This window comes from Scyliorhinus canicula, chromosome 13, assembly GCF_902713615.1.
Source record: "Scyliorhinus canicula chromosome 13, sScyCan1.1, whole genome shotgun sequence".
Taxonomy (NCBI): domain Eukaryota; kingdom Metazoa; phylum Chordata; class Chondrichthyes; order Carcharhiniformes; family Scyliorhinidae; genus Scyliorhinus; species Scyliorhinus canicula.
In genome coordinates, this window is record NC_052158.1 from 23,356,803 (window position 1) to 23,378,543 (window position 21,741).

General features: G+C 44.3%; 1 protein-coding gene across 1 annotated transcript in view; it reads left to right on the forward strand.

Annotated features, from left to right (window-relative positions):
• The window catches only part of LOC119976524 (golgin subfamily A member 4-like), a 1,176,663-nt gene that overhangs the window by 1,140,578 nt on the left and 14,344 nt on the right, over nucleotides 1-21,741 (forward strand). The window contains exons 202-203 of the mRNA XM_038817077.1: nucleotides 9,218-9,244; nucleotides 13,301-13,327. Of these exons, the coding sequence (XP_038673005.1) occupies nucleotides 9,218-9,244; nucleotides 13,301-13,327 (54 nt within the window). The remainder of the gene's footprint in view (nucleotides 1-9,217; nucleotides 9,245-13,300; nucleotides 13,328-21,741) is intronic.

Here is a 21,741-nt window from a genome sequence, read left to right on the forward strand (position 1 = left end):
GGTATAAAATGCATAGGGGCGAGAAGAGACGAATTAAGTGGGGATAAGTACGTAACTGTGATGAAATATAACATTACATTATAGGAGAGAATGAGGTATTTCCGGATATGCCAAGTACCGATTCTCACTCACTAGGTAGCGGAAAGGACTATACAAGTGCATTTACATAAATCCATGTCGTACCAAGAGCAACGATTAGTGGAAGTGATTCAGACGAAACAAATGCGAAACAATAACAGAGAACTTTGAGAATTAGAAAAACCATTATAACAGGGGATTTTAGGGATCCAAAAATAGACTGGGATAAGATAGTTCAAATAGTAAGAGGGACGAATGTCAGGGCAGCACGGTGGCGCAATGGCTAACATTGCCGCTTCAGGGCGCCGTGTTCTCAGTTTCGATCCTGGTCCCCGGTCACTGGTCATGCGGAGATTGTAAATTCTCCCCCTGTCTGCGTGTGTCTTATCACCGCAAACAAATTATATGAAGGGTAGGTGGTTTGGCAAGGCTAAATTGACCCATAATTGAAAACAAATTTGGATACTCAAAATTTATTTTTAAACAAACAGTTTTCTGCAAATTATTCATGATACTTTCTGTAGCATTATGTCACCTGTCCAAATAGACGGCACGACTGGGACTGGAGAAGAAGTAAGTGGATCAATGACCAGCGCGAGAGCGTTTAAAATGCAAGATATATTAAATTGTAATGTCCATGTTAGCGAAAAAAAAGACAACGAAAATTCCAGTGCCGGGCTTTGCCGAAATCCAACTTCGATGTGTCGAGAACACATCTTTGTTGACTGAACTGCTGCCATGTATTAGCAATAAATAAGGTGCTTGAACAATGAGCCACGTTCACTGTAAAACTTGGAAGACAGCGTGAAGGAACTTTTCGATTACGAGGAAAGATAGGACAAGTAATTGCATACCTCCAGGGATAGCGAGAGAAATAGAAGGATAGGAAATAGGAAGACGTTTGAGTATGACAGATTCAATTTCGCAGATGTAATCGAGAACCAGGATACATGCAGAAGGAATAGAGGGGGGCAGTAACAACGATCGAAGTAGTCATAGGTGCCGACATAGTCTGGAGCACAGATAGGCGCGCCTGTGGCCGTGCTCCCTGGTGCCATAGTCCAGGTGTCACTGAACAGCTGCTGGTCATCCTGACTGGGGACGGTGAGAAGGCCGACTTCATGATACATGTCGGTACAAATTACATATTGGAAAAAGGGACAAGGCCTTGCATCAAGAAATCAGGGACTAAGGTAATAATCGAAAGAGCAGGACTTTTCAGGTTGTAGTCTGTCGAATTTTAACAGTGCCACATGCTACTCAGTGCACGAATAGGAAATTTGCTCAGATGAATGAGTGGCTTAGGATTTGGTGCACGAGGGACGATTTTAGAATCTCGTAACACTGGGATCGTTTTTAGGGAAGGTGGACCTCTACAAGCGGGACAGTCTATATCTAAACCCGAGCGGGATTAATATCCTTCCTGGCGGGTTTACTAGTAAACCTGGGAAGAGTTTATACACGTTCCGCACGGGTAAGGGACGCAGACTGTTAGCAGAATAGGGACACATTATAACAAAGAAAAGCAATCAGGTCAGACGGAATACAATGGTAGTAAATTTCAACGGAGTTAAGCAAGGCTGAGTGGCCGATACTTTAATGTCAAGAATAATAAAGCTAAAACAGATGAGTAAAGAGTGATGATCGACACGTGTAATTATGATATAATAGCTATCACAGACATATGGTAGAGTAAGGGGCTGGACTTGTAGCTCAAATTCCCGGCATATAGAATCTTCAGGTAAGCGAGAATAGTGGGTAGAAGATATGGAGACATTGCATTATTGGTTAAAGAGGCAGTTACTGTGGTAAGGAGAGGCGGTATCCTGGAGAGGGCATAAAATGAAGCTTTGTGGGTGGAGTTTATGAATCCAAAAGTTACAGCAACGTTGCAAGGTACTTATTATAGACCCCCAGATAGTCGGCGGGAAATTGAGGAACAAATGTATGCGCAATTTGCGCAGGGGTGTAAACATAATAAAAGGGTAGTTACATTCGGCGATCTCAACTTTCCCAAATTTAATTGAGTTAGCCATCATGGTAAGGGCTTTGATGGAGTTAAGTTTTTAAAATGTATATGGAAGAACCCTTTCGCTCAATACGTAGAGGATTCAAAATTGGATGGTGAAGTGCTGGTCCAGATTCTGTATAACGAAGGCAGACAGGTGGTTGATGTGTTGGTGGGGCAGCATTAAAGTTTTCGCGATTACAACATGGCTCAATTTCAATGCGTTATGCACCAAGAAGACAAGTTCCAAAATAAGGATTTGGATTGTGGGACAGTGAATTTTATCGAAATAAAGCAGGATCTGGCCAAGTAGAATGGAAAGATTTACTTGTGGGGAAACGTACAGAAAAGCAGTGGTGGAGGGGGGGGGGGGGGCGTTCAAAGATGGGTTGGTCAGGGTACAGGCCCAAAATATTCCCTTCAGGGTAATAGGAAAGCGTAATACACACAGAGAAGCGTGGATGAGCAGATACATTCAGGATACAATGGGAAGTAAAAAAGAGATGATGAAGAAGTACAAGGGGAGCAAGTCTGCAGAGGCATTAATGAAGCACAGAAAGTGAAGGAAAGAACTTAAGGAATCAATACGGAGCACAAAGAGGGGTTATGAGAAAGCTCTAGCTGGTAGAATACGGGAAATTCCAAGATATTCTATAAGTATATCAAAGGGCAGCGGATAACCAGAGAATGGTTAGGGCCCAGTAAAGACCAAGGAGAAAATGTGAATGTAGCCAAGGGAAATGGGTAGTTACTGAACGAATATTTTCCATCTGCCTTCACCCAAGTTAATGAGAACTAGTTATGTAACTGGGAGAACGATTCTGAGGTGATTGAGCAAATGGCCACAGGGAGTGAAAATGTATTGAAGGTATTGGGGCTTAAAAGGGGATAGATCTTCACGTCCGCAACATATGTGTCCCATGCTGCTGTGGGAGGCGACGGTGTTGATTGCTGTCGTCGTGAGCAAAATATTTATCTCCTCTCGAGCGAAGGGGCAGATACCAGAGGACGCGAGAACAGCTAATATGGTCCCATATTTAAGAAAGTTGGAGAGGCAGCCACTGCTATCGTGTCTTGTATGAACGAACCAATTCTGTACCTATCGCGCCAAATGGCCTCTGGTCCCGTGTAACTTCACCTTCTGTACCACTGTGATATGAGGGACCAGGTCAAGGGCCTTACTGAAGTCCATGTAGACAACGTACACATCCCTGTCTTCATCAATGATCCTCGTCATTTCCTCGAAAAACATGATCAAGGTAGTGAGGCACGACCTGCCCTTCAGACGACCATGCTACCTATCGCTAAATGGCCATTTGCTTCCAAATGGGACTAAATCCTCTGTCAAATAATATACTCTCATATTTTCGTTACTACTGACGTAACGCTCACCGACCTGTGATTTCCTGGAAAATTCCTGATACCCTCTTAAACAGAGGAACAACATTTGACGTTTCCCAGCCTTTTGGGATCTTACCTCAAGACAGTGAGAATACTAATATTTCTGCCATGCCCAAGCAGTTTCCCCTCTTGCCATCCTCAATACTCTAGAGTAGATCCTAACAGGCCCTTGGGAATTATTTACGTTAATGTTTTTAGAACGCCCAACACTTCCTCCTTTTGATCTCATTGTGACCAGACTATCCACACAGCCTTCCTCAGACTGATGATCCATCAAGTCCTTTTTTCATCAGTGAATATTGATGCAAATACTCAACCAGTAAGTCGCCCATCTCCTCTGGTTCCATCCATAGATTCCATCCGCTGTCCTTGAGTGATTCAAACTGTTCCCTGCCTACCCACTTGCTCTTTGCATCCGTGTAAAATGCCTTGAGATTTACCTTAATCATGTTTGTCAATTACTTTTCTTGACCCCTTGTAGCCCTCCTGAGTTCTTGCTTAAGTGGCTTCCTACTTTCCTTGTGTACCTCTCGCATCTAGACTGTTTCGAGTCTTCTCGCCCTGACAAATGCTTATTTTTACGAGGCTCAGAGAACCCATCGTTATCCACGGCTCCCAAAACATGCCATCCTTCTTCCTCACAGAAGCATGACATTCCTGAATTCCCATCAACAGACATTTCAAAGCTTCCCAAATTCTGGAAGTTCATTTACCCTAAAACATCCACCACCAATCTTGATTCTTCAGTTCCTCCCAAATATTGATACAATTATCCTTCCCTCAATTTAGCAACTTCACCAGAGGACTACTCTTATCTTGAACCAACAGTAACCTTAACACGTACGGAATTATGCTGACTGTCTCGAAATGCTCGCCGACTGAAACTTCGACCACCTGGCCGTGCTCATTCCCCAATAGCAGATACAGCTCCTTCCCCAGTTGGACTATCTACATAATGTTCCAAGACCCCCTCCTCGATGTTTTTTTTACAAACGCTCCAACAGCCAATCTCCTAGCACTAAGTGAATCCCAGTCAATATAGGGGAAGTTAAATCAACTCCCACAACAATCCTGTTGCCTTTACAGCTTTCTAAAATCTACCTGCATGTTTGCTCCTCCATCTCCCGCTGGCTGTTCGGAGGCCCGTAGTAAACCCCAACATTGTTACTGCACCCTCCCTCTACCTGAGTTCTACTCGTATTGGCTCGTGACATGAGCCCTCTGAGGTGTCCTCCCGCAATATAACTGTGATATTATCCTTAACTTGGGATGCAACTCCCCCACCTCGTTTACATCACCCTCTATCCCGCCTGAAACATCTAAACCCTGTAATATTTAGCTGTCAATCCGGTCTCCGAAGCAAGTTCCCGGAATATGAACATCATAGTTCAAAGTACTAATTGAAACACTAAATTCATCCGCCTTACCTGTTATCATAGAATAATAGAATTTACAGGGCAGAAGGAGGAAATTCGGCCATTAGAGTTTGCACCGGTCCTAGCAAAGAGCACCCTACCTAATACCACACCTCCAGCCCATTCTGGTAACCACGGAACACCATCTCACCTCACCTAACCTTTTTTGACACTGAGGGCAATTTAGCATGGCAAATCCAGCTAACCTGCACATGTTTGGACTGTGGGAGGAAACCGGAGCACCCGGAGGAAACCCAACCAGACACGAGGATACTGCGAAATCTCTGCATAGACAGTGACCCAAACCGGAAATCGAACCCTGGACCCTGGAGCTGCGAAACAACCGTGCTTACCACTGTGCGACTTTGCGCCCTTATACTTTGCGCATTGAAGTGCACTTTAGACCACCAGTTCCACTGTGTTTTGCAACATTTCTGCCGCTCTAGCTTTGCGTCTTACTGCCACTATTCCCTAGTACCCCCTCAGTTATTTTACCTTCCAATGTATTGCCGCGGATCCCGCAAACCGCCCCCCCCCCCACCCCCCCCCCCCCCACCCCCCCCCCCCCCCCCACCCCACACACACTCTCTGGCACACTATTTGAACCCTTCTCTGTGACACCAACGAACTTCGCGGCAAAGATATTTATGCTCCTCCAGTTTTAGAAACCCTTATTTCCACACCAAGAGTGTTGTCACGTGTTTAACTGTACTATATTTCTATTTCACATCACTGGGACGTGGACAGGAAGTCATTCCCAAAATTCCAATAATAGAGTTCCTACTTTTTTAACTTTCTAACTAACTCCCTGAATTCCTGCTGCACGACCGCATCACTCTTCCTTCCTGTGACATTAGTATCAATACGCAGCACGACCTCTAACTATTCATCCTACCTCTTCAGATCAAATACCTCCTGGACCCTGGCTGCAGGGAGGCAACATTACATCCTGGAGTCTATCTAACATCCACAGAAGCGTCTATCTGTGCCCCTGACCACAGCGTCCCCTATATCTGCTGCTCCTGCGCTCTTTCACTCCCTGCTTCACAGCAGCGCCAGCAATGGCGCAATGGTTCAAGCTTCTGCTGCTGTTTTCCCTTGATTGGCCATCCCACGCCCCCAAAAGTATACAAAATTGTATAATTGTTGGAGAGCGGGCAGCCACAATTGATTCCTGCACTGACTGTCGGCGCTTTGTAGAGGCCACCCATCCTATATTCCTTGAAATTGGGTGTAACTACGTCTCAAAAAGCCCTGTGTATGGCGCTGTCCGCCACCTGCATGCACCTAAACGTATGACGCTGCTGCTCCAACGAATCCATGCGTCTGCGAGGAGATGCAATGCAGTGCACTTTCTTCTGATGTAGTTATTCGGACTGCTGAAAACATCACAGACCACCCATATCTCACAAATGAAACATTCTGCGCACTCACTGACACTTCCAGCACAACATAAAAATAATGTTTAAATAAATGCTTATTACATTGACATCATAGCACTAGATTTCTATTAGAAATGTAAAATGCTGAATGTAAAACTTTATTTTGCATTTTCACATTTGCACAGACTGCTCATTAGCCAATCAGATCGCAGGCTTCCTGTGATGTCACTTTTATTTTTTTTACCACCAGTCGGAGCACTCAGACAGTAAAACAGTGAAACCTCTATCCTGCCCAGGCGTCTATTGAAACGTCTCCCTTCAACTCTGTTCCCGATGTTTCAGTCCACCCTTCTCCCAGTTTCACATACCTGCCTGTTTACACCTGCTCTGGAAACTGGATTAGACCATTTGCACAATTTACTAGCTGCAGTTGAGTGGAACTCATCAGACTCCTGTTTTAGGAATGCAACTACCCAAAAGATCAGCTTTTGAGTGCCTGATAAAAGACCTGAATATAAGTTTTATTACTACTTTCCCCCTTATCAATCAACACTTTAACTCAATATTTTTCACCCAATTCCGACTAACTCTCCACGAGCCAAGGAGCACGCACACTGCAGACGGAAGTGAATTTAAAAATTCATGTGAAAAGCAATAAAAGAGCCTTAAAAGCAAATGAAGCAAAAGTGAAAGCGAATGTCAAGGTCCCCTATATGCATACAAATAATAAAAGCATCGATTAACAGGAAGGCCAACTGGGGACAAAATAGAACTTGCAGGTGAAAGCAAGAGAAATAGCCGAGGAATTTACAAAGGAAGGCGAGTATAGTCAGTTCGATGTCAGAGAGAAGTAACTAGTATAGTGGAACTGTTTACAGTAGAGACGCAGAGCGCTTAAAAAGACGTGCTTAAATTAACATTGACACGTTGCCAGGACCAGATGTAATGCACCCAAGTATAATGAGGTAAGTGAGAGTGGAAAATACACAGGCACTTAACGATAATCTTCAAGGCTTCCTTGCACAGTATTCATAGTTCCAAAGGACTGGATAATAGCCACTGTTACACCATTGCTCAAAAAGTCACACAACGATAAAACCTGCAACGACAGACCAGTCACTTCGACTCAGTTGGAACGAGGCGGTTGGAACCTTTCGTAATGGCCAACGTCAATAGTCAGTTAGGCAATTGCAGGATAATTGAAGAAATCAGCCATGGCTATCTTCAGTGAAAAATATTGAACTAACGTTTTCGAGATCATTTGGTGAGGTGTGCATACATTTTAAAATGACATTCCACATATTGGCACACGACTGTCGTGTCAACAACGTATAGATCATGGAATGATGCCTAATGTATGCCATTAAATAATAAGTAGGCCGAGATGGGACCAGTTTAGCTCAGTTATCTGGATAAATGATTCTTGATACCGAACGAATCCAACAGCGTGTTTTCAATTCCCGGACAAGCTGTGCTTATTCATGAAAGCCCCACCTTCTCAACCATACCCCTCGCCTGTGGTTTGATGACCTCAGATTAGTCAGAACTAGCCCGCACCAACCTTTTCGACTCCCTCTCAAAGAGAAAATCAGCCTATGGTCATCTTGACTTTGCCAAGTTTAGAGGGTGTGCTGCGGAAGCAGTGTCGATAGCACATTCTGGCCTTTGATGATTGGCTGTATAGAGTTTGCACGTTATCTCCGTAGCTGCATAGGTTTACTCCGGATGTTCCGGTTTCTTCCCACAGTCCAAAGATGTACATGTTAGGTGGATTGGCCTTGCTAAACATTGTTGTTTATGTGCATATCAGATGTTATTACTGGGATATTGAGCGGGGGGAGGTGCCCCTTTTTCGATGGGCCAATTTTCCTCCTTCTGCATATAAGGGTTTGATTCCGCTGGACAGCGGCATGAAAAAAAGGTAGAACGATCAATTGCTCGTTTTGTTTTTCTTCAGATTGGAGGAAGAATTTTGTAGAGATCCGCAAGGGTCCTAATATATTTTAATGACCTGGATTGTGGTGTTCAGAGCTTGAGTTAAAAATTAGCAAATCATAATAAAGTTGCGAACAGTGTTGAAAATAGTCTTTACCATCAAAAGGGCATGAACATGTTAGTGGATTCGATTGAGATTCAGCAGATTCAAATATATAGAGAAAAAGGATGTATTCAAGACCTGGAGAGTTTTAAACAATGTAACGAGTTCGCACTCCATAGGACATCAAAATAATTAGAGAATTGTGGGAAAGTGGTGCGAGGGTAAAGAAAATCTCTCAAATTCCGGTTGGTGTATTCAACAAACTTACAAGGAGGCAGGTCCGATCAACGTATTCAATAGTCAATTGGAATGCTCTGTCAAAATACAAAATGTGCAAGATTACAGAAATATGCCAGGTGAGTTTGCTGAAGTATGATTGACTTTCAGAGTGATACTGCAGACTCTGCGAGACGAATAGACCCTCTTTGCCCTGTAAATGTTGTGGAATTCTGTAATTTGCCATTGTGTCTACGAAATAAAACGAATGATTCAGCTGTTGAAGTTATTGTTCTTGTGTCCTCTAAATGTTCCATCTGTCTTTGTTTCCAAATGGTGCAACCTGTAGGAATATCTTACGACAAAGACACTATGCATAAGAATTAAGGGGTTTTCCATTCAGTGATACGCATCAGAATGTTTGAGTGGAAATGTAACTTGAAAGTTATATCTGCATTTCGATGCCTCAACCAAGTGCTGGTGGCATTCAAGATTTTTGCTCAATTTTCTGTTTTCAGCATGTGCTTTGCCAAAATACAATGCTGGAAAATTATTTGGGTATTAAAAAAAGGTTGAGCATATATCATATATGATATCAAAATTCTGGTCTTGCTTGTCGCAGTGTTTGCTGATATGGATTTTGTGACACCTCAATTTCATGCAATGCTTTGATTTTCAGGGGCACTGCTCCGTTTGAAGGACTTGGGTAACTTTTTAAACTGTTTACTTTCACTCAATTTCCATATTATTGATTATAAAAGACGATGGAAGAGCATGTGATACTACATAATGCAATTTCTAATTGAAAATGAAGATTAAGCAATGCGTGGTAATGTTGGCTTGGGAATCATGTGAGCAACATTCTATGACATTGGCAATCAGAAGCCATGGTATAAATTACTATACCACCAGGAAATAGTGTTTAGGTTAATGCAAAAAAATCAAAATGACTCAGATACCTATATGGGTCAGAATACATACGTCATATGCAAACAACATGATTTGCGTAATGGTAAAAGGTATGTAAAGTAAGCACGTTTTCGAGCTGTACGTGAATTCATTAGCAGAGGTTTGGACAAATGAGGCAGGAGATTGATTGGTGTACCAGGCCATGAAGTCGAAGATGGATTTTATCTTTCAAGACATGTATTTAAGGAGGCTAAACAGTTATAGGGAGGAGGTAATAAATGGGAATACAATAAGAGGGCTCGATGAAGTGAATGATCTTGCTGTATTAGTACACAGACCCATTAATAGAGCAGTACAAGTAGGTAATGTTGTAAAGTACGCAGATGCGACGTTCTCCTTCATTGGTATCGGTATAGAATATGAAAGCTTACGATTAATGTTGGAATTGTATGGAACACTGGTGACGCTCCAGCTGGAGTATTGTGTGAAATTGTGTCACGACATTACAGGAATTACTCCAGAGAGAGAGGGTAGAGGATGTTTACAAGAATGTTGCCAGAGCTACAGAAGTGTAGCTACGAACAGATATTGGAATGTTCGGGTTTATTCTCCCTTGAACAAAGAATGTTGAGGAATGACTTAATGGAGGTGTACTCAATTATGACAGGAAAAGTTATAGTGGACAGAATAAAATTGTTGTCTTCGAAGAGAATTCTAGAACCGGAGACATAGATTCAGGGGAAGCAGCAGAAGTTGCAGAGGGGACATGAGTAGGGCCTTGTTACGCGGGGTGTACTGGGTGCCTGGAACTAGTTGCCAGAATTGATGGTGGAGGCAGAGACCCTAAACCCTCTTAAAGGGTACCTGCATCTGCACATTAAGTGCTGAAAGATACAGGGCTGTCGACCGGGTTCAGGAAGGAGGGAGTAAAAAGGAAACATGGGTTGTCCTCGGGCTAACCCCTTCTGAACTGTAAATTTTCTATGGTTCTATGGAGTTCGGAAATTACGGTTTTGTTTTGTGGCATTGACAGTTAACTGAGCATTGTCATCCAAAGCTTATCATATCTTAAGGGAGAAATGTGCTGGCATATGAAATTCAAAAATAGACCAACAGTGTGATACGTATCAATATTTCATTATACTACAAAACAAAGAATTCCGAAACAAGCAGCAGATGTAGGTTACTGACCTGATCTAAGGATTTTATTTGAAATACTTACACGTTTCCCATTAAAACCCATATCAGTGCACTATATTCAAGTTTCACAACAAGTAAAAATATTTTCCTGTTCTTCCTTGAAATAAATCGAATTAATTTGAGCGTCCATGCCTTGCACACAATATTCTATCTTATTGCGCGTTTATTCATGTTTGCGTTCTTTTTACCCTCTTACTGACCTGGATCCACAAGAAGCTATGAAGTGATGAGAAAACATATATACATTAATCTAGATCTACTTAGCAGTCGTAATAAATGTAGAGACAACAACACGGATTATTAAACTACTCCACTTCTTGCAGACAGACAATTTAAATTTTCTAATGTCCATTATCTGTCTTGACCACATTTCAATCAGTCCTCCGATATGTTTCCTTCAAACCACAAAAATTTGAATTGCATATTAGATTTCTGGAGCAATGTCCGAAATGCATTTTGGAAATCTAAGTCAACCGCGTCTGGTGGGTCCTGCCTTATTTTTCACGTTTTCCCCTCTCTTGATCCAATATATCAATTATTCCATATATCTGTCAAGTCAGCTGAGATTTTTCATTCATATTTTGTGTTCGATGCAACGTATTTCTGATAAACATTTGCTTGCATTTCATTTAAATATTTAACACTGTTTGTGTCGCATCTTAGATATTCGTCTTTAAAGGAAATCAACCTTATTTATCACCTCTGCTCATTCTTATAAAATTGACATAAATTTGAATTTCTAAGTATTTATTGTGACTGAAGCGTGTCGTTTCAAAGCTTAATATGGATGATATCTACATGGTTATCGGCGTATTAACTCAGAGGACATTCTTTCTCACTACAAAAATGTAAATGGCATTGCAGAGGATCAATAAAGTAGCATAATGTAAATTTATTTCCGTTGCTTGGCAGGAAACTCTAGGGAATCTGTTGCACAATTTAATAATCCAGCATATTTTTGCCAAATTGATTGTTTACAGCAGATTTACTCCTCCCAGAATTATTGAATTGCTTTTGTTTTAAGGTTTTATATATTATGTAGTGCTATTCTCAACACTCTAACTACTCGTCGCCCATCATCATAAACTAATGCAGGCACCATTGTACATTATATTGAAATTATGTTCCCATTTTTTGAACCAAGGTATTTGAATTTTCGTTCCCATACTTAACGTTGCAAAACGGATGCACAGAGGGGCAGGGGAACCCCTGACTCCACCTCATTGCTTGCTTCAAAACTCAATTCAAATTCAAACTGAAGGTTATTCATGGTCTCCACAATAGAGACATATAACATCCAAGCTGACAAGACAAAACATTCCACCTCATCCTCTCTTGTATCTGACGCATGATCTTCGCAAAAGTACAGAGAAGCCATGCCATATATATTTTCTAACTCTACGTTTACGCAGTCATATATTCAACTGACTACTTCACCTCATATTTCATTTTTGGTGTTTCATTTTTTTGAACTATCGTCAAACTTAAAACATGTATTACCCTAACACAACCATTGGAACTGTGTACTGTGTCAATGTAGTGTAGATTAAATCTAAACCATTTATCTGTACTGTGCTGCTATATAATGTATCTTATTCAGAACTGTTCTTGCTTTGATATTTTGTATCAGTAATATAAGCTTTGATGTAGTGCGTTCGAACAATATTACCGTTGAATTCTCCTTCAGGTCCCAATTTCCTTCGGATTTGAAATTTCTGTGTTGCCCTATTGCATTGAAAATGCCGATATAAAAACAGTTGTGCCTCTCCCAGGAAATGTCGCCAGTGTCTCTTGAAGCAAATCCCATAGATCTGACACCACCATATAAACGAGACACTAACTTCCGAAATCTCCATGTGTCCATTGCAAGTGGCTTCTCTGAACAATCCACAGATATATTTTGGCTCCCCGTGTCAGTGCCGATCCAAACCCTTGAATGTTCTATCGGCAGAAATGCATTCATGCTTCTTCATATTTTATTGCTTCCACGTGTAGCAGACAACTGCATGCAATTACAAATGATTCAGCATCAGGAACGAGGAGATATATTTCGTCATCGCACGTGGCAGGAAAATAAATATTGGGAATATTTACATGAGGCTGCTGCCGGGAACATTAACTGTCCCCATAACGAGAAAGTTCCATATCACTGGGAAGTTAATTTCACTTTATCCGCTTCAAGCATAATAGGAATGAGATGATAACTCGCGAGATAATAGGCAGCATCTTGTGCAGGAAACAGATTTGTTCTTCAGTTTCAATTGAGTCGACTGCATAGAAAGAAAGCGTTTGATACAGATCTTTAACTTCTGAATGACCGTTGAAATACTGTAAATATGCTGTTTCATCTGGTCGATTCTGCCGTGCCCCAGCTCCCTGTTTGTCGGCGGCGGGTCGTCCGTTGGTGGTGGAATGCAATCTTCCCGTCGCTTGCTAATGGAATGCCTCACGGAGATCACCCCACGCCGCCAGTGGGAAAAGTGAATTGCGACAATCGACGTGAGTAAAGGATACCACCTCCATCGAACGACACGCCGCTGACAAACAAGGGCTCTGAGACCGGACAATCTCGTCCATCATCGTTTGTGATGCCATCGTATCTTCGTATGCACGTTTGCCCTCTTATTTCTATCCTTATGTCTGACATTTCCAGAACTTGAAAAGCTTCATGGAAAAATAAGTAAGTAACATCACACATTGCCGATTACCATACAGAAAACAATTCGCAGCAGCACCATGTTTCGAGCTGCATCGCACATATTTCTTGAGTTCGAGAAGGCTGCTGATCACTAGCTTCTTGGGAAGTAAACATTTGTGAAAGAGTCTGGGCTTGCCAATAACTCCAACGTTCATTGTTTGTACCATACTCGGGTAAAGACTGAACACATGTGAGGAACAGAATGGTGCTGCCGGAGCACATATATTATATCGACTAAGACGTTAAGACAGAGGAAGCATGGCATTGTAGCACAGCGAGCACTCGTTTATTTTTCTTGTTCATGCTCGGTAATGGACAACTCGGGTGGTTATTTACTTCTGCGGGGTTATTCTGTTTTCCCATTGATTTGTCGCTACTGGAATACGTTAGCTAGAGGCATGCCTAGTTCTTCGGGCACTGGTTGTCTGTACTGCTGCTCATTTCAGCTGTTCGGATGTTGCCAGGGCTCAGAGTCTTTCAGGAAACAATGAGTCTGGAAGTGGTGCCCTGTAATCAGTTCGATAAAATGGCTGAAGTAGAATTAGACATGGAGACTCAGTTGAGGTAAGACACTTTTAAAACGAAGTAATTTGAAAAGATAGTAAGTAAGACGAAGGGCATTTAAAATTAAGACACAGCAGTTAAGGTCAGGCGCGTGGAATGTGTGATCTCCCATATCTGGGAAAATGTGGATCATAGCGGCATCCTAGATGACCACATAGGCAAGAAATTCTCCTAACTGTAGAAACCTGACCTCCAGTTTTCCGACCTCCGGTAGCAGCAGGACTCGTTGTGGCATATAGGCGAGGCTGCAAGTTGCATGGAAAGTACGATTAGAAAGTTGTAAAACCTGAGCTAAGAGACTGCAGAAAAAAACAGCGACCAAGGGACATCCACAAGATACAGGTAGATAGTGAACGGGTTCCCTGGTGCCAAGCTCTCATATCGTTTTAGAATTTTGGAAGTTGAAGAGGGTGCTGATCCTTTAAGCTCGTTCAGTCAGACCCATTCTTCTGGCTGCATAAGTGGCTTGAGTGTGGAGGCGAGGACGGCGACGTGAGGAAGAGCGATAGTATCAGGGGATTCATTAGATAAGGCAGATACAGGTATTTCCAATTCCGGAGACATGACCCCAGGATGGTGTCTTGCCTCCCTGGGGCCAGGGTCTGCTATGAAACTTAGAGGCTGCAGGGCATCCTCAAGGGCGAGTGTGATAAGCGATTGGGTATACGTTTGTACTAACGACATTCTTAGAATGAATTATTAGGAATTTAATGAAGAATGTAGGGAGCGAGCCAGCAGAGTAAAAAGCTGAGCACAAATTTTGTACCCTCTGGATTACTTCCCGTTCCACGGGGTAACTAGTACAGAAATAGGAGAACAGTATCGAAGGATGCATCTTCAAGAATTGGTGCAGGAGGTATGGACCGTTTCTGAGATAGGTCGGAAATGTGCAAGTGGGACGGTCTGCAGATGACCCATAATGGAAGCAACATTCCTGAGGGTCAGTTTACCGATGATCCTGGGATAAGTTTTAATTCGTTCAGTCTGGAACGGGACATAGATCATTGGTACAATAGGGACACAGCACACTACAGTAAAGCAACCAGGACAGAGGTTTAGCAATGTTGAGTTTAATGAAGTAAGTCGAGACTGGATGGCCTCGAATTCAAGGCAACAAGTATTTTGTGACAGACAATTTAGTTAATCGCTAATCGCGTAGGTTGACACGTGGAATTGTGATTTTATTTCCATCAAAGAGACGTGGTTGAGGGTGGGCCACTACTTTCAACTGCATTTTCCAGAGTCTTGGATCTTCTGCAAGGTATGGGAGTGGTGTAGCATTATTAATTAAGGAGTCAGTTACGGTGAGACTTTGCGGGTAGAATATAGGAATAAGCAACTGTCAGTTACGCTGCTGAGAGTACATTATGGATCTTCAATTGTCATTGGGCAACAGAGGATCAGATAAGTAGATAATTCACTGTGTGTAAAATAATAATACGGCAATTCTAATCTGAAATTCAACCTCGCCAACATCAATTACATTGTCGTCGTGTAAAAGGTTCAGAGGATGTGGATTTCTTGAAGTGTATTCAGGAGTGCTATTCTGTCAATACTTCCATGCCCAACAAAGGGCGGCACCGTTCTGAATCTAACACAGGGGAACAAAGCCGGGACGTGGGAGGCCGGGACGTGGGAGGCATTGTAGTGACAGAGACTGCAACACAGTACGATTTAAGTTTCCCATGAAAAAGCAGAAAGGCAGTCTTCAAAAACGCTTTTTAATTGGGGGAATGCAGAAATTATTAGAATACGGCACAATCCGATCAAACTTTATTGTGAAAATCTTCTATTGGAATGCCTGCACAGAGCATCAGGTGCATTCAGAAAGGAAATGGAGAGAGTATAGGCCCAACATGGTGTCAAGACTGAAGTGAAGGAGCAGAAAATCCGTAAAACCGTGTGTGTCAATGAATATTTAGGACTGGATGAGAACTAAAAGGTAATCTTTAGCAGGTACAAAGTTAACTAGTTAGCGGAAGCCACGTGGAATATGAAGAGTGCAGGGAACTTAAGACAGCAATTGAAAGTGCAGAGAGGGGACATGAAAATGCACTGGTAGTTCAGATTGATGTGAATCCAAGATAAGAATAAGGGGAATAAGGGGTATAATAAGGGGAATAGACTGACTGGGGTAATTGTACTGTCTGTTCTTGAACGTGTGGACTATTTGTGCAAGGAGTCAGAGGGTTTTAGTCGGGGGCAAAACGGTTACATCACATCCATCTTCATTGGGGCGAACACAGATGGAGGTACAGAGACAGGAAAAAGAGACTGTGAGGTTCTTGAGGGATTTGGCACAGCAAGTAACGAGATTTTGGTGATTTTAGCCGGCTTTAAAGTGGACAAATCCCCATCACCGGATGCCTGGTATCCTAGGCTACTGTGGAAGACAAGGGAAGTCATTACAGGGTGATGCACGATCAATCACTACTGATGCGCGCTTGTAGTCCAGTTGAAGGCTTTAATGAACAAGTAGTTACCCCAGTAGGTCCAGTACAGAATGGCTGCTGTGGGTGAAACACCGAGTCTTATGCTCCGCCTGCTGGGCGGAAACAGCAGGCAGGGTTGTACCACTCATACTACAGTAGAAGGTACATCCCACCTTGGTACCGCGATATCCTTAATATAGGCTACCACACAGGGGCCTTGACAGAATTATTAAAATTGTCTCTGGCCACAGGAGAGGTGTCTGGGATTTGGAGAACAGCAGATGTGGTTCTACCTTTAAAAAAGTGTTGTACAGTTACACGAGAGATTTATAGTCAAGTGACTCTCACATCAGCGGTAGGGAAATTACTGAAAAAAAATCCGAAGGAGAAAATTAATATCCATTTGAAGACGTGAGGTTTAGTCAGGAAAGTGAGTATGGCTTCATCAGAATTAGTTGGGTAATGCCCAACTAATTTGATTGGATATTTGGAGGAGATGACCCGGTATCTTCATGATAGTGCAGTTTATGTAATGATACATGGAGTTTAGCAATGTATTTGAAAAGGTCTCACATGGAGACTGATTATTGCGGTAGTAGCACATGTGATCCAGTACAATGTGGCAAGTTGGATCCAAAACTTCCTTAGTGGTTGAAGGTAGTAGGGCTACTTATAAATGGCTATTTGTGTGACAGGATGCGGCATGAGTGGCCTTCCACAGCGGCCGGCGATCGTTCCCATTGTTCGTGATATATACCTGCATACACGATATGCATGGAAATGTGGACTGGACAATATGCAAGTTTCGGAAAACAAGAAGATTGTCAGGATGATCAATACTGACGAATAAGATATGAGGTTGCAAAAAGATACAGATCAGTTGCTCAGATGGGCAGATCTATAACTGAGGGCAGTCAATGCTGCAAACAGCATGGTGATGCTGCTTGGAAAAAGTATCATGACATTGGGGAGGCATTGAATGTCAGGACAAGAGGAATTCCAGAGGGTCAGGGGGATCTTGTGGTCGTCGTCCACAGATCCCGGAAAGCGGTAGAAGTATTTAATAGTTTATTTTCAAGGGAAAACGTGTAACTTGCATTTATCAGTCATGACGTAGTTTATACGAGTGGTGAAGTTATATTTTAACTGTAAGAAACGTCGATTAGCCGTCAGCTGGAGCACACTTGCATTTCTGATCGCATTACTACATGAAGTCAGTGATTGCACCGGAAAGGCCGCAGAGGAGATTCAGTATGATCTAACGTGGGGTGGAACATTACTGGATGGGGTGCGGGGACCGGAGGGTAGAGTTGATTAAATAGTGCAATGTTACGAGGGACAGAGATTAGATGGATAAGAAACAACAACTTACTTTAGTAAAGGGGGCAAGAAAGAGTGGCATCAAGTTAAGCGAAAGGGTAGGAAATGTAGGGCGGACTTGAGATAAAGAGTTTTCACGTAGCTTGGAGGGATTCTGGAATGCTCAGCCTGGGAGCGTAGTTACGGTAAGCAACATCACAACCGTTATATAGTGCGTGGATGAGCTCTTTAGATGTCAAAACATTCATGGTGCTGAGACACATGCAAAAGAGTGGGAGTCGTGTACTTGTAACTTTGTTCAGTTGCTGCCGACTCGATGGGCCGAAGAGCCTCTGCTGAACGGAATAACTAACTTCAACCGTCTCTTTATTTGTCTGTAAGTATATTGAATGATCTAAGCATGTGCATCCAATACGCAGGGAGAGCCAGTACGAGGTCGCGAATCTCGTCTATTCTGCCCGACTAAGTGACGCATGATTCAAACTCATATTTTCGAGTGATGGGCAGGGTCCCCACCGAGGGTGTGGATATTTCTGGAAATTACTCGAACTTTTGTTTAAAAATTTACTTACCGGATATGGAGAGGAATTCTCAGTAGACAAACAGTGAATTCGGAATGGTGATTGGGTGGAGAAAATCTACTGACGCCGGATTCTGGGCAGGTGCTGATCTGCCGTCGGTTCACGATGCTCCGCCCCCTCCAAACTGGCGTCGTTGCGACATGCGCACGCGCAGTCGCAATCATTACCCGGCGCACCTGCAAGTCACCACCCAGACGGTGTGAGTTATATGTTGTCCCAGCGTCGGCAGAATAACATGACGGCTGCAAACCGTGCGTAGCGTAGTTACACCCTTTCAGTTTCTGTTCTGGCTTTCGGGTGGGCGGGGCATTCTGCAAAAACTGCGAGGAGCGTTGGGGCGTGGTCATTGGGTGGGCTGTGGGTTCAGGGTGGAATGGGTAGGCTCCCAGCACGACCAGTAACTTGGCTTCTGCACAGCCGGTGCAGTTCATCAGCCCTTCATATGCGTGGCCAGGGACCCAGCGATCCTCGACCTGTTTTCCATTTGATATGCAGGTGTTGCACGTGGCGCCAGTTCTAAACCTCACCCCCTCTCCCCCTCCTCCCCCCCTCCCCCACCAGTACCGAAATCGGTGAGGGTTCTGCAGCGATTTTTCCGTTGTGAATCACCGGTGGCTCACTGTTGGGACGCACGTAGTGTCAGGAACGGGAAATTCCGCCCATGAACTTCGCTAGTTTGGCCACCACTTTTGCACATCCGTCGTTTCTCTTCAGAAGGTGAGGCTGAATTGCCTTCGTCAACCGCGGCAGTGCAAACTGTCTAGGTACATCTGCGGTGCTCTTAGGGAGGTTAATGCAGGAATTTGCTCCTTCTACAGTAAATGATTGGCGATATGTTTCCCTGTCAGGGTGCTCAGTGAGATGAGGAACGTCCAGGTGATAGGATATGCAGAGACCTGCTACTCCTCCTGCCCTTCTAGGACCTGGTCATTGAATTCAGGAAGCAACATTTCATATACACTCCTATCCATATCAATGGTGCCAAGGTGGAGAAGTTTGACAGCTACAAATTCTAGGTGTGAACATAACATATAGTCTGTCCTGGTCCAAGCACGTCGACATGACGACGAAGAAAGGACAACAGATGCGCCACAAAAAGCATACTACATGGCTATATCAAACTTTTGTATGGAAAATGCTCGCCCAAGAATGTAATAAACTGCAGACAAGCGTGAACTCAACCCAGTCCATCACACAGAATAGTCTGCCATCCATTGCCTCTGCCCGCACTGCAGGCTATTTTCGGAAAGCTAGCAGCATAATCCCCTTCCACCGGATTATTCATTCGTCAAACATTTTCTATTTGGCAGGAGACATGAAAGTCTGAAAACACGCAAAAAGAGGTTCACCAGCAGCGTCTTCTCCTCTGCAACCAACCTCCTGAATGATCCACTGGTGGACTGAACTGATTTCTTCACAGTGATTTCTACATTACTGATCTGGAGCGAAATTCTCCGACCCCCAGCAGGGTCGGAGAATCGCCTGGGGGCGCCTAAAATCCCGCCCCCGCCATGCCAGAGATTATCCGCCACCTGGGAATTGGCGGCGGCAGAATCTCGCCACTCCGATCGTAGAGGCCCCTGCGGTGATTCTCCAGCCCGGATGAGCCAAAGTCCCGCCGCTGGGAGGCCTCACCCACCGCTGAGGTTTAAACCACCTCTGGAACGGCAGGCTCAGCTGTGCGAGCAGTCCTCCAGGGTCCTGAAGGGCGGGGCCCGGCTCAGACTCCGGGCCAGTGCCCTGGCTGCACTATTTTCTTCCGCGGCCGCCACAGCCTCCACCATGGCGGAAGCGGAAGTGAATCCCACATCGCGCATGCGCTGCAAGTGACGTCAGCGGCCAGCTGCCGGACCGGCGAAAGCCTTTCGGCCAGCCCCGCTTCCGGGGGCGTTGGTTTCTTGCGCCGGTCTTCTGATGGCAACCGCTCAGGCGCGGGGCTTGCCCCCAAAGGTGGGGAGACCCCTGAGAGGTTGGCGCCACTCCACTACTCCGGGACCCTCCGTCACGCCGGGTAGGGGAGAATGCCGCCCCAGAGTAGTATGCACTTCGTATGATTCTCCCGATGCCTGTGTCTATGTATTTTCATTGTATAATGATGTATGTCCTTATTTCTTTCATGTATGGAACAATATGTCTGGACTGTATGTAGAATCGCACGTTTCCCTGAACCAAGGTAACACGTGATAACAAACAAATCAATCAATCTACGTGGAGTGGTCGTGGGTTTGGAATGAGAAGTCTAAGAAACCTTGGTGAATTACTGTAGTTTACCTGGCAGATAATGCACATGGTTGCTACTGTTCGTCGGTGTGCAGGATTTAAATGTTTGTGGATGGAGGGACAATCAACCAGGCTGCATTGCCCTGGATGCTATCGCGCATCTGGTATTTTTTGGATCTGCATTCATCCAGGCAAGTGGAGAGTATGCCATTGCACAGGATTTCTGCGCTTTAGATCGTTGTCAGGGGGTGGTATTATCTATTGTCCCCACGCCCGCAAAAAAGCGCGGGTGATTTACTCTGGACTTCCCTGAAGAGGGTCCGGAGTGATTCACTTACCTGAAGGGGGCTAGCAAGGTGCCGGAGAGTCCTTCTCGGCGTCACCTGCCGATATGGTGCCCTGCACTTCCGGTCGGTGGCCGTGCAAGGCTGCATCCTGCGTCAGCCACCCCGCGTGAAATGCCAGCACCGAAATCCTAGACAACCCCCCCCCCCCCCCCCCGATCGCGGACACCAGCGGATCGCAGGCCCCTATTTAGTAGTCTGCCGCCCTGAAGCCCTCCACCTGGAGAAGGTTCCCTTCGCCCAAACCAGGCTGGCCATGGAATGAGTTCGCAGCCGCAACGCCGTTTTGCCGAAGGGTGGGTCCATGAGAGAACCACGCCTTTGGGAACTCGGTCAGTTAATGCTAGAGAATCGCCGTACTCTTTTCAATGGCCCCTTAACCGCACCGCATAGACCGGAGAATCTCGGGAGCGTCTTTGGAAACAATCTCGGGTTTCACGCCCATTCACCACACGCGATTTCGGTGCAGGGAATTGGAGAATCCCGCCGAGAGTTTGGAGGGTCAGGAGGTAAGTTAATCGCTGGAGGATTCCTATCCATTAACTAGCCCTGGTAGCCACAGTGTTAATATTACTAGTCCAGTTCAGTTTCTGTTCAATGGCGACCCTCAGTTTGTTGTTTGTGGAGGATCCAGGAATAGTAATGCCATTAGATGTGAAGGACAATGTTTAGATCCTCCCTTGTTGAAGATGGTGATTGTATGGCATGTTTGGTGCGAATGTCAGATGCCACTTGTCAGCCCAAGATTGGATATTGTGCAGGACTTGCTACATTTGGGCTTTGGCTGCTTCATTGTCTGAGGAGTAGTGAATGGTGCTGCGGATTATCGTCTAATGTCCCAACTTCAAACGTTGCGATTGATTTGATGTTATTGATGAAGCAGCTGAAGATGCTTGGGCCGAGAACACTACTCTGTGGAACTCCTGCGGGTGACG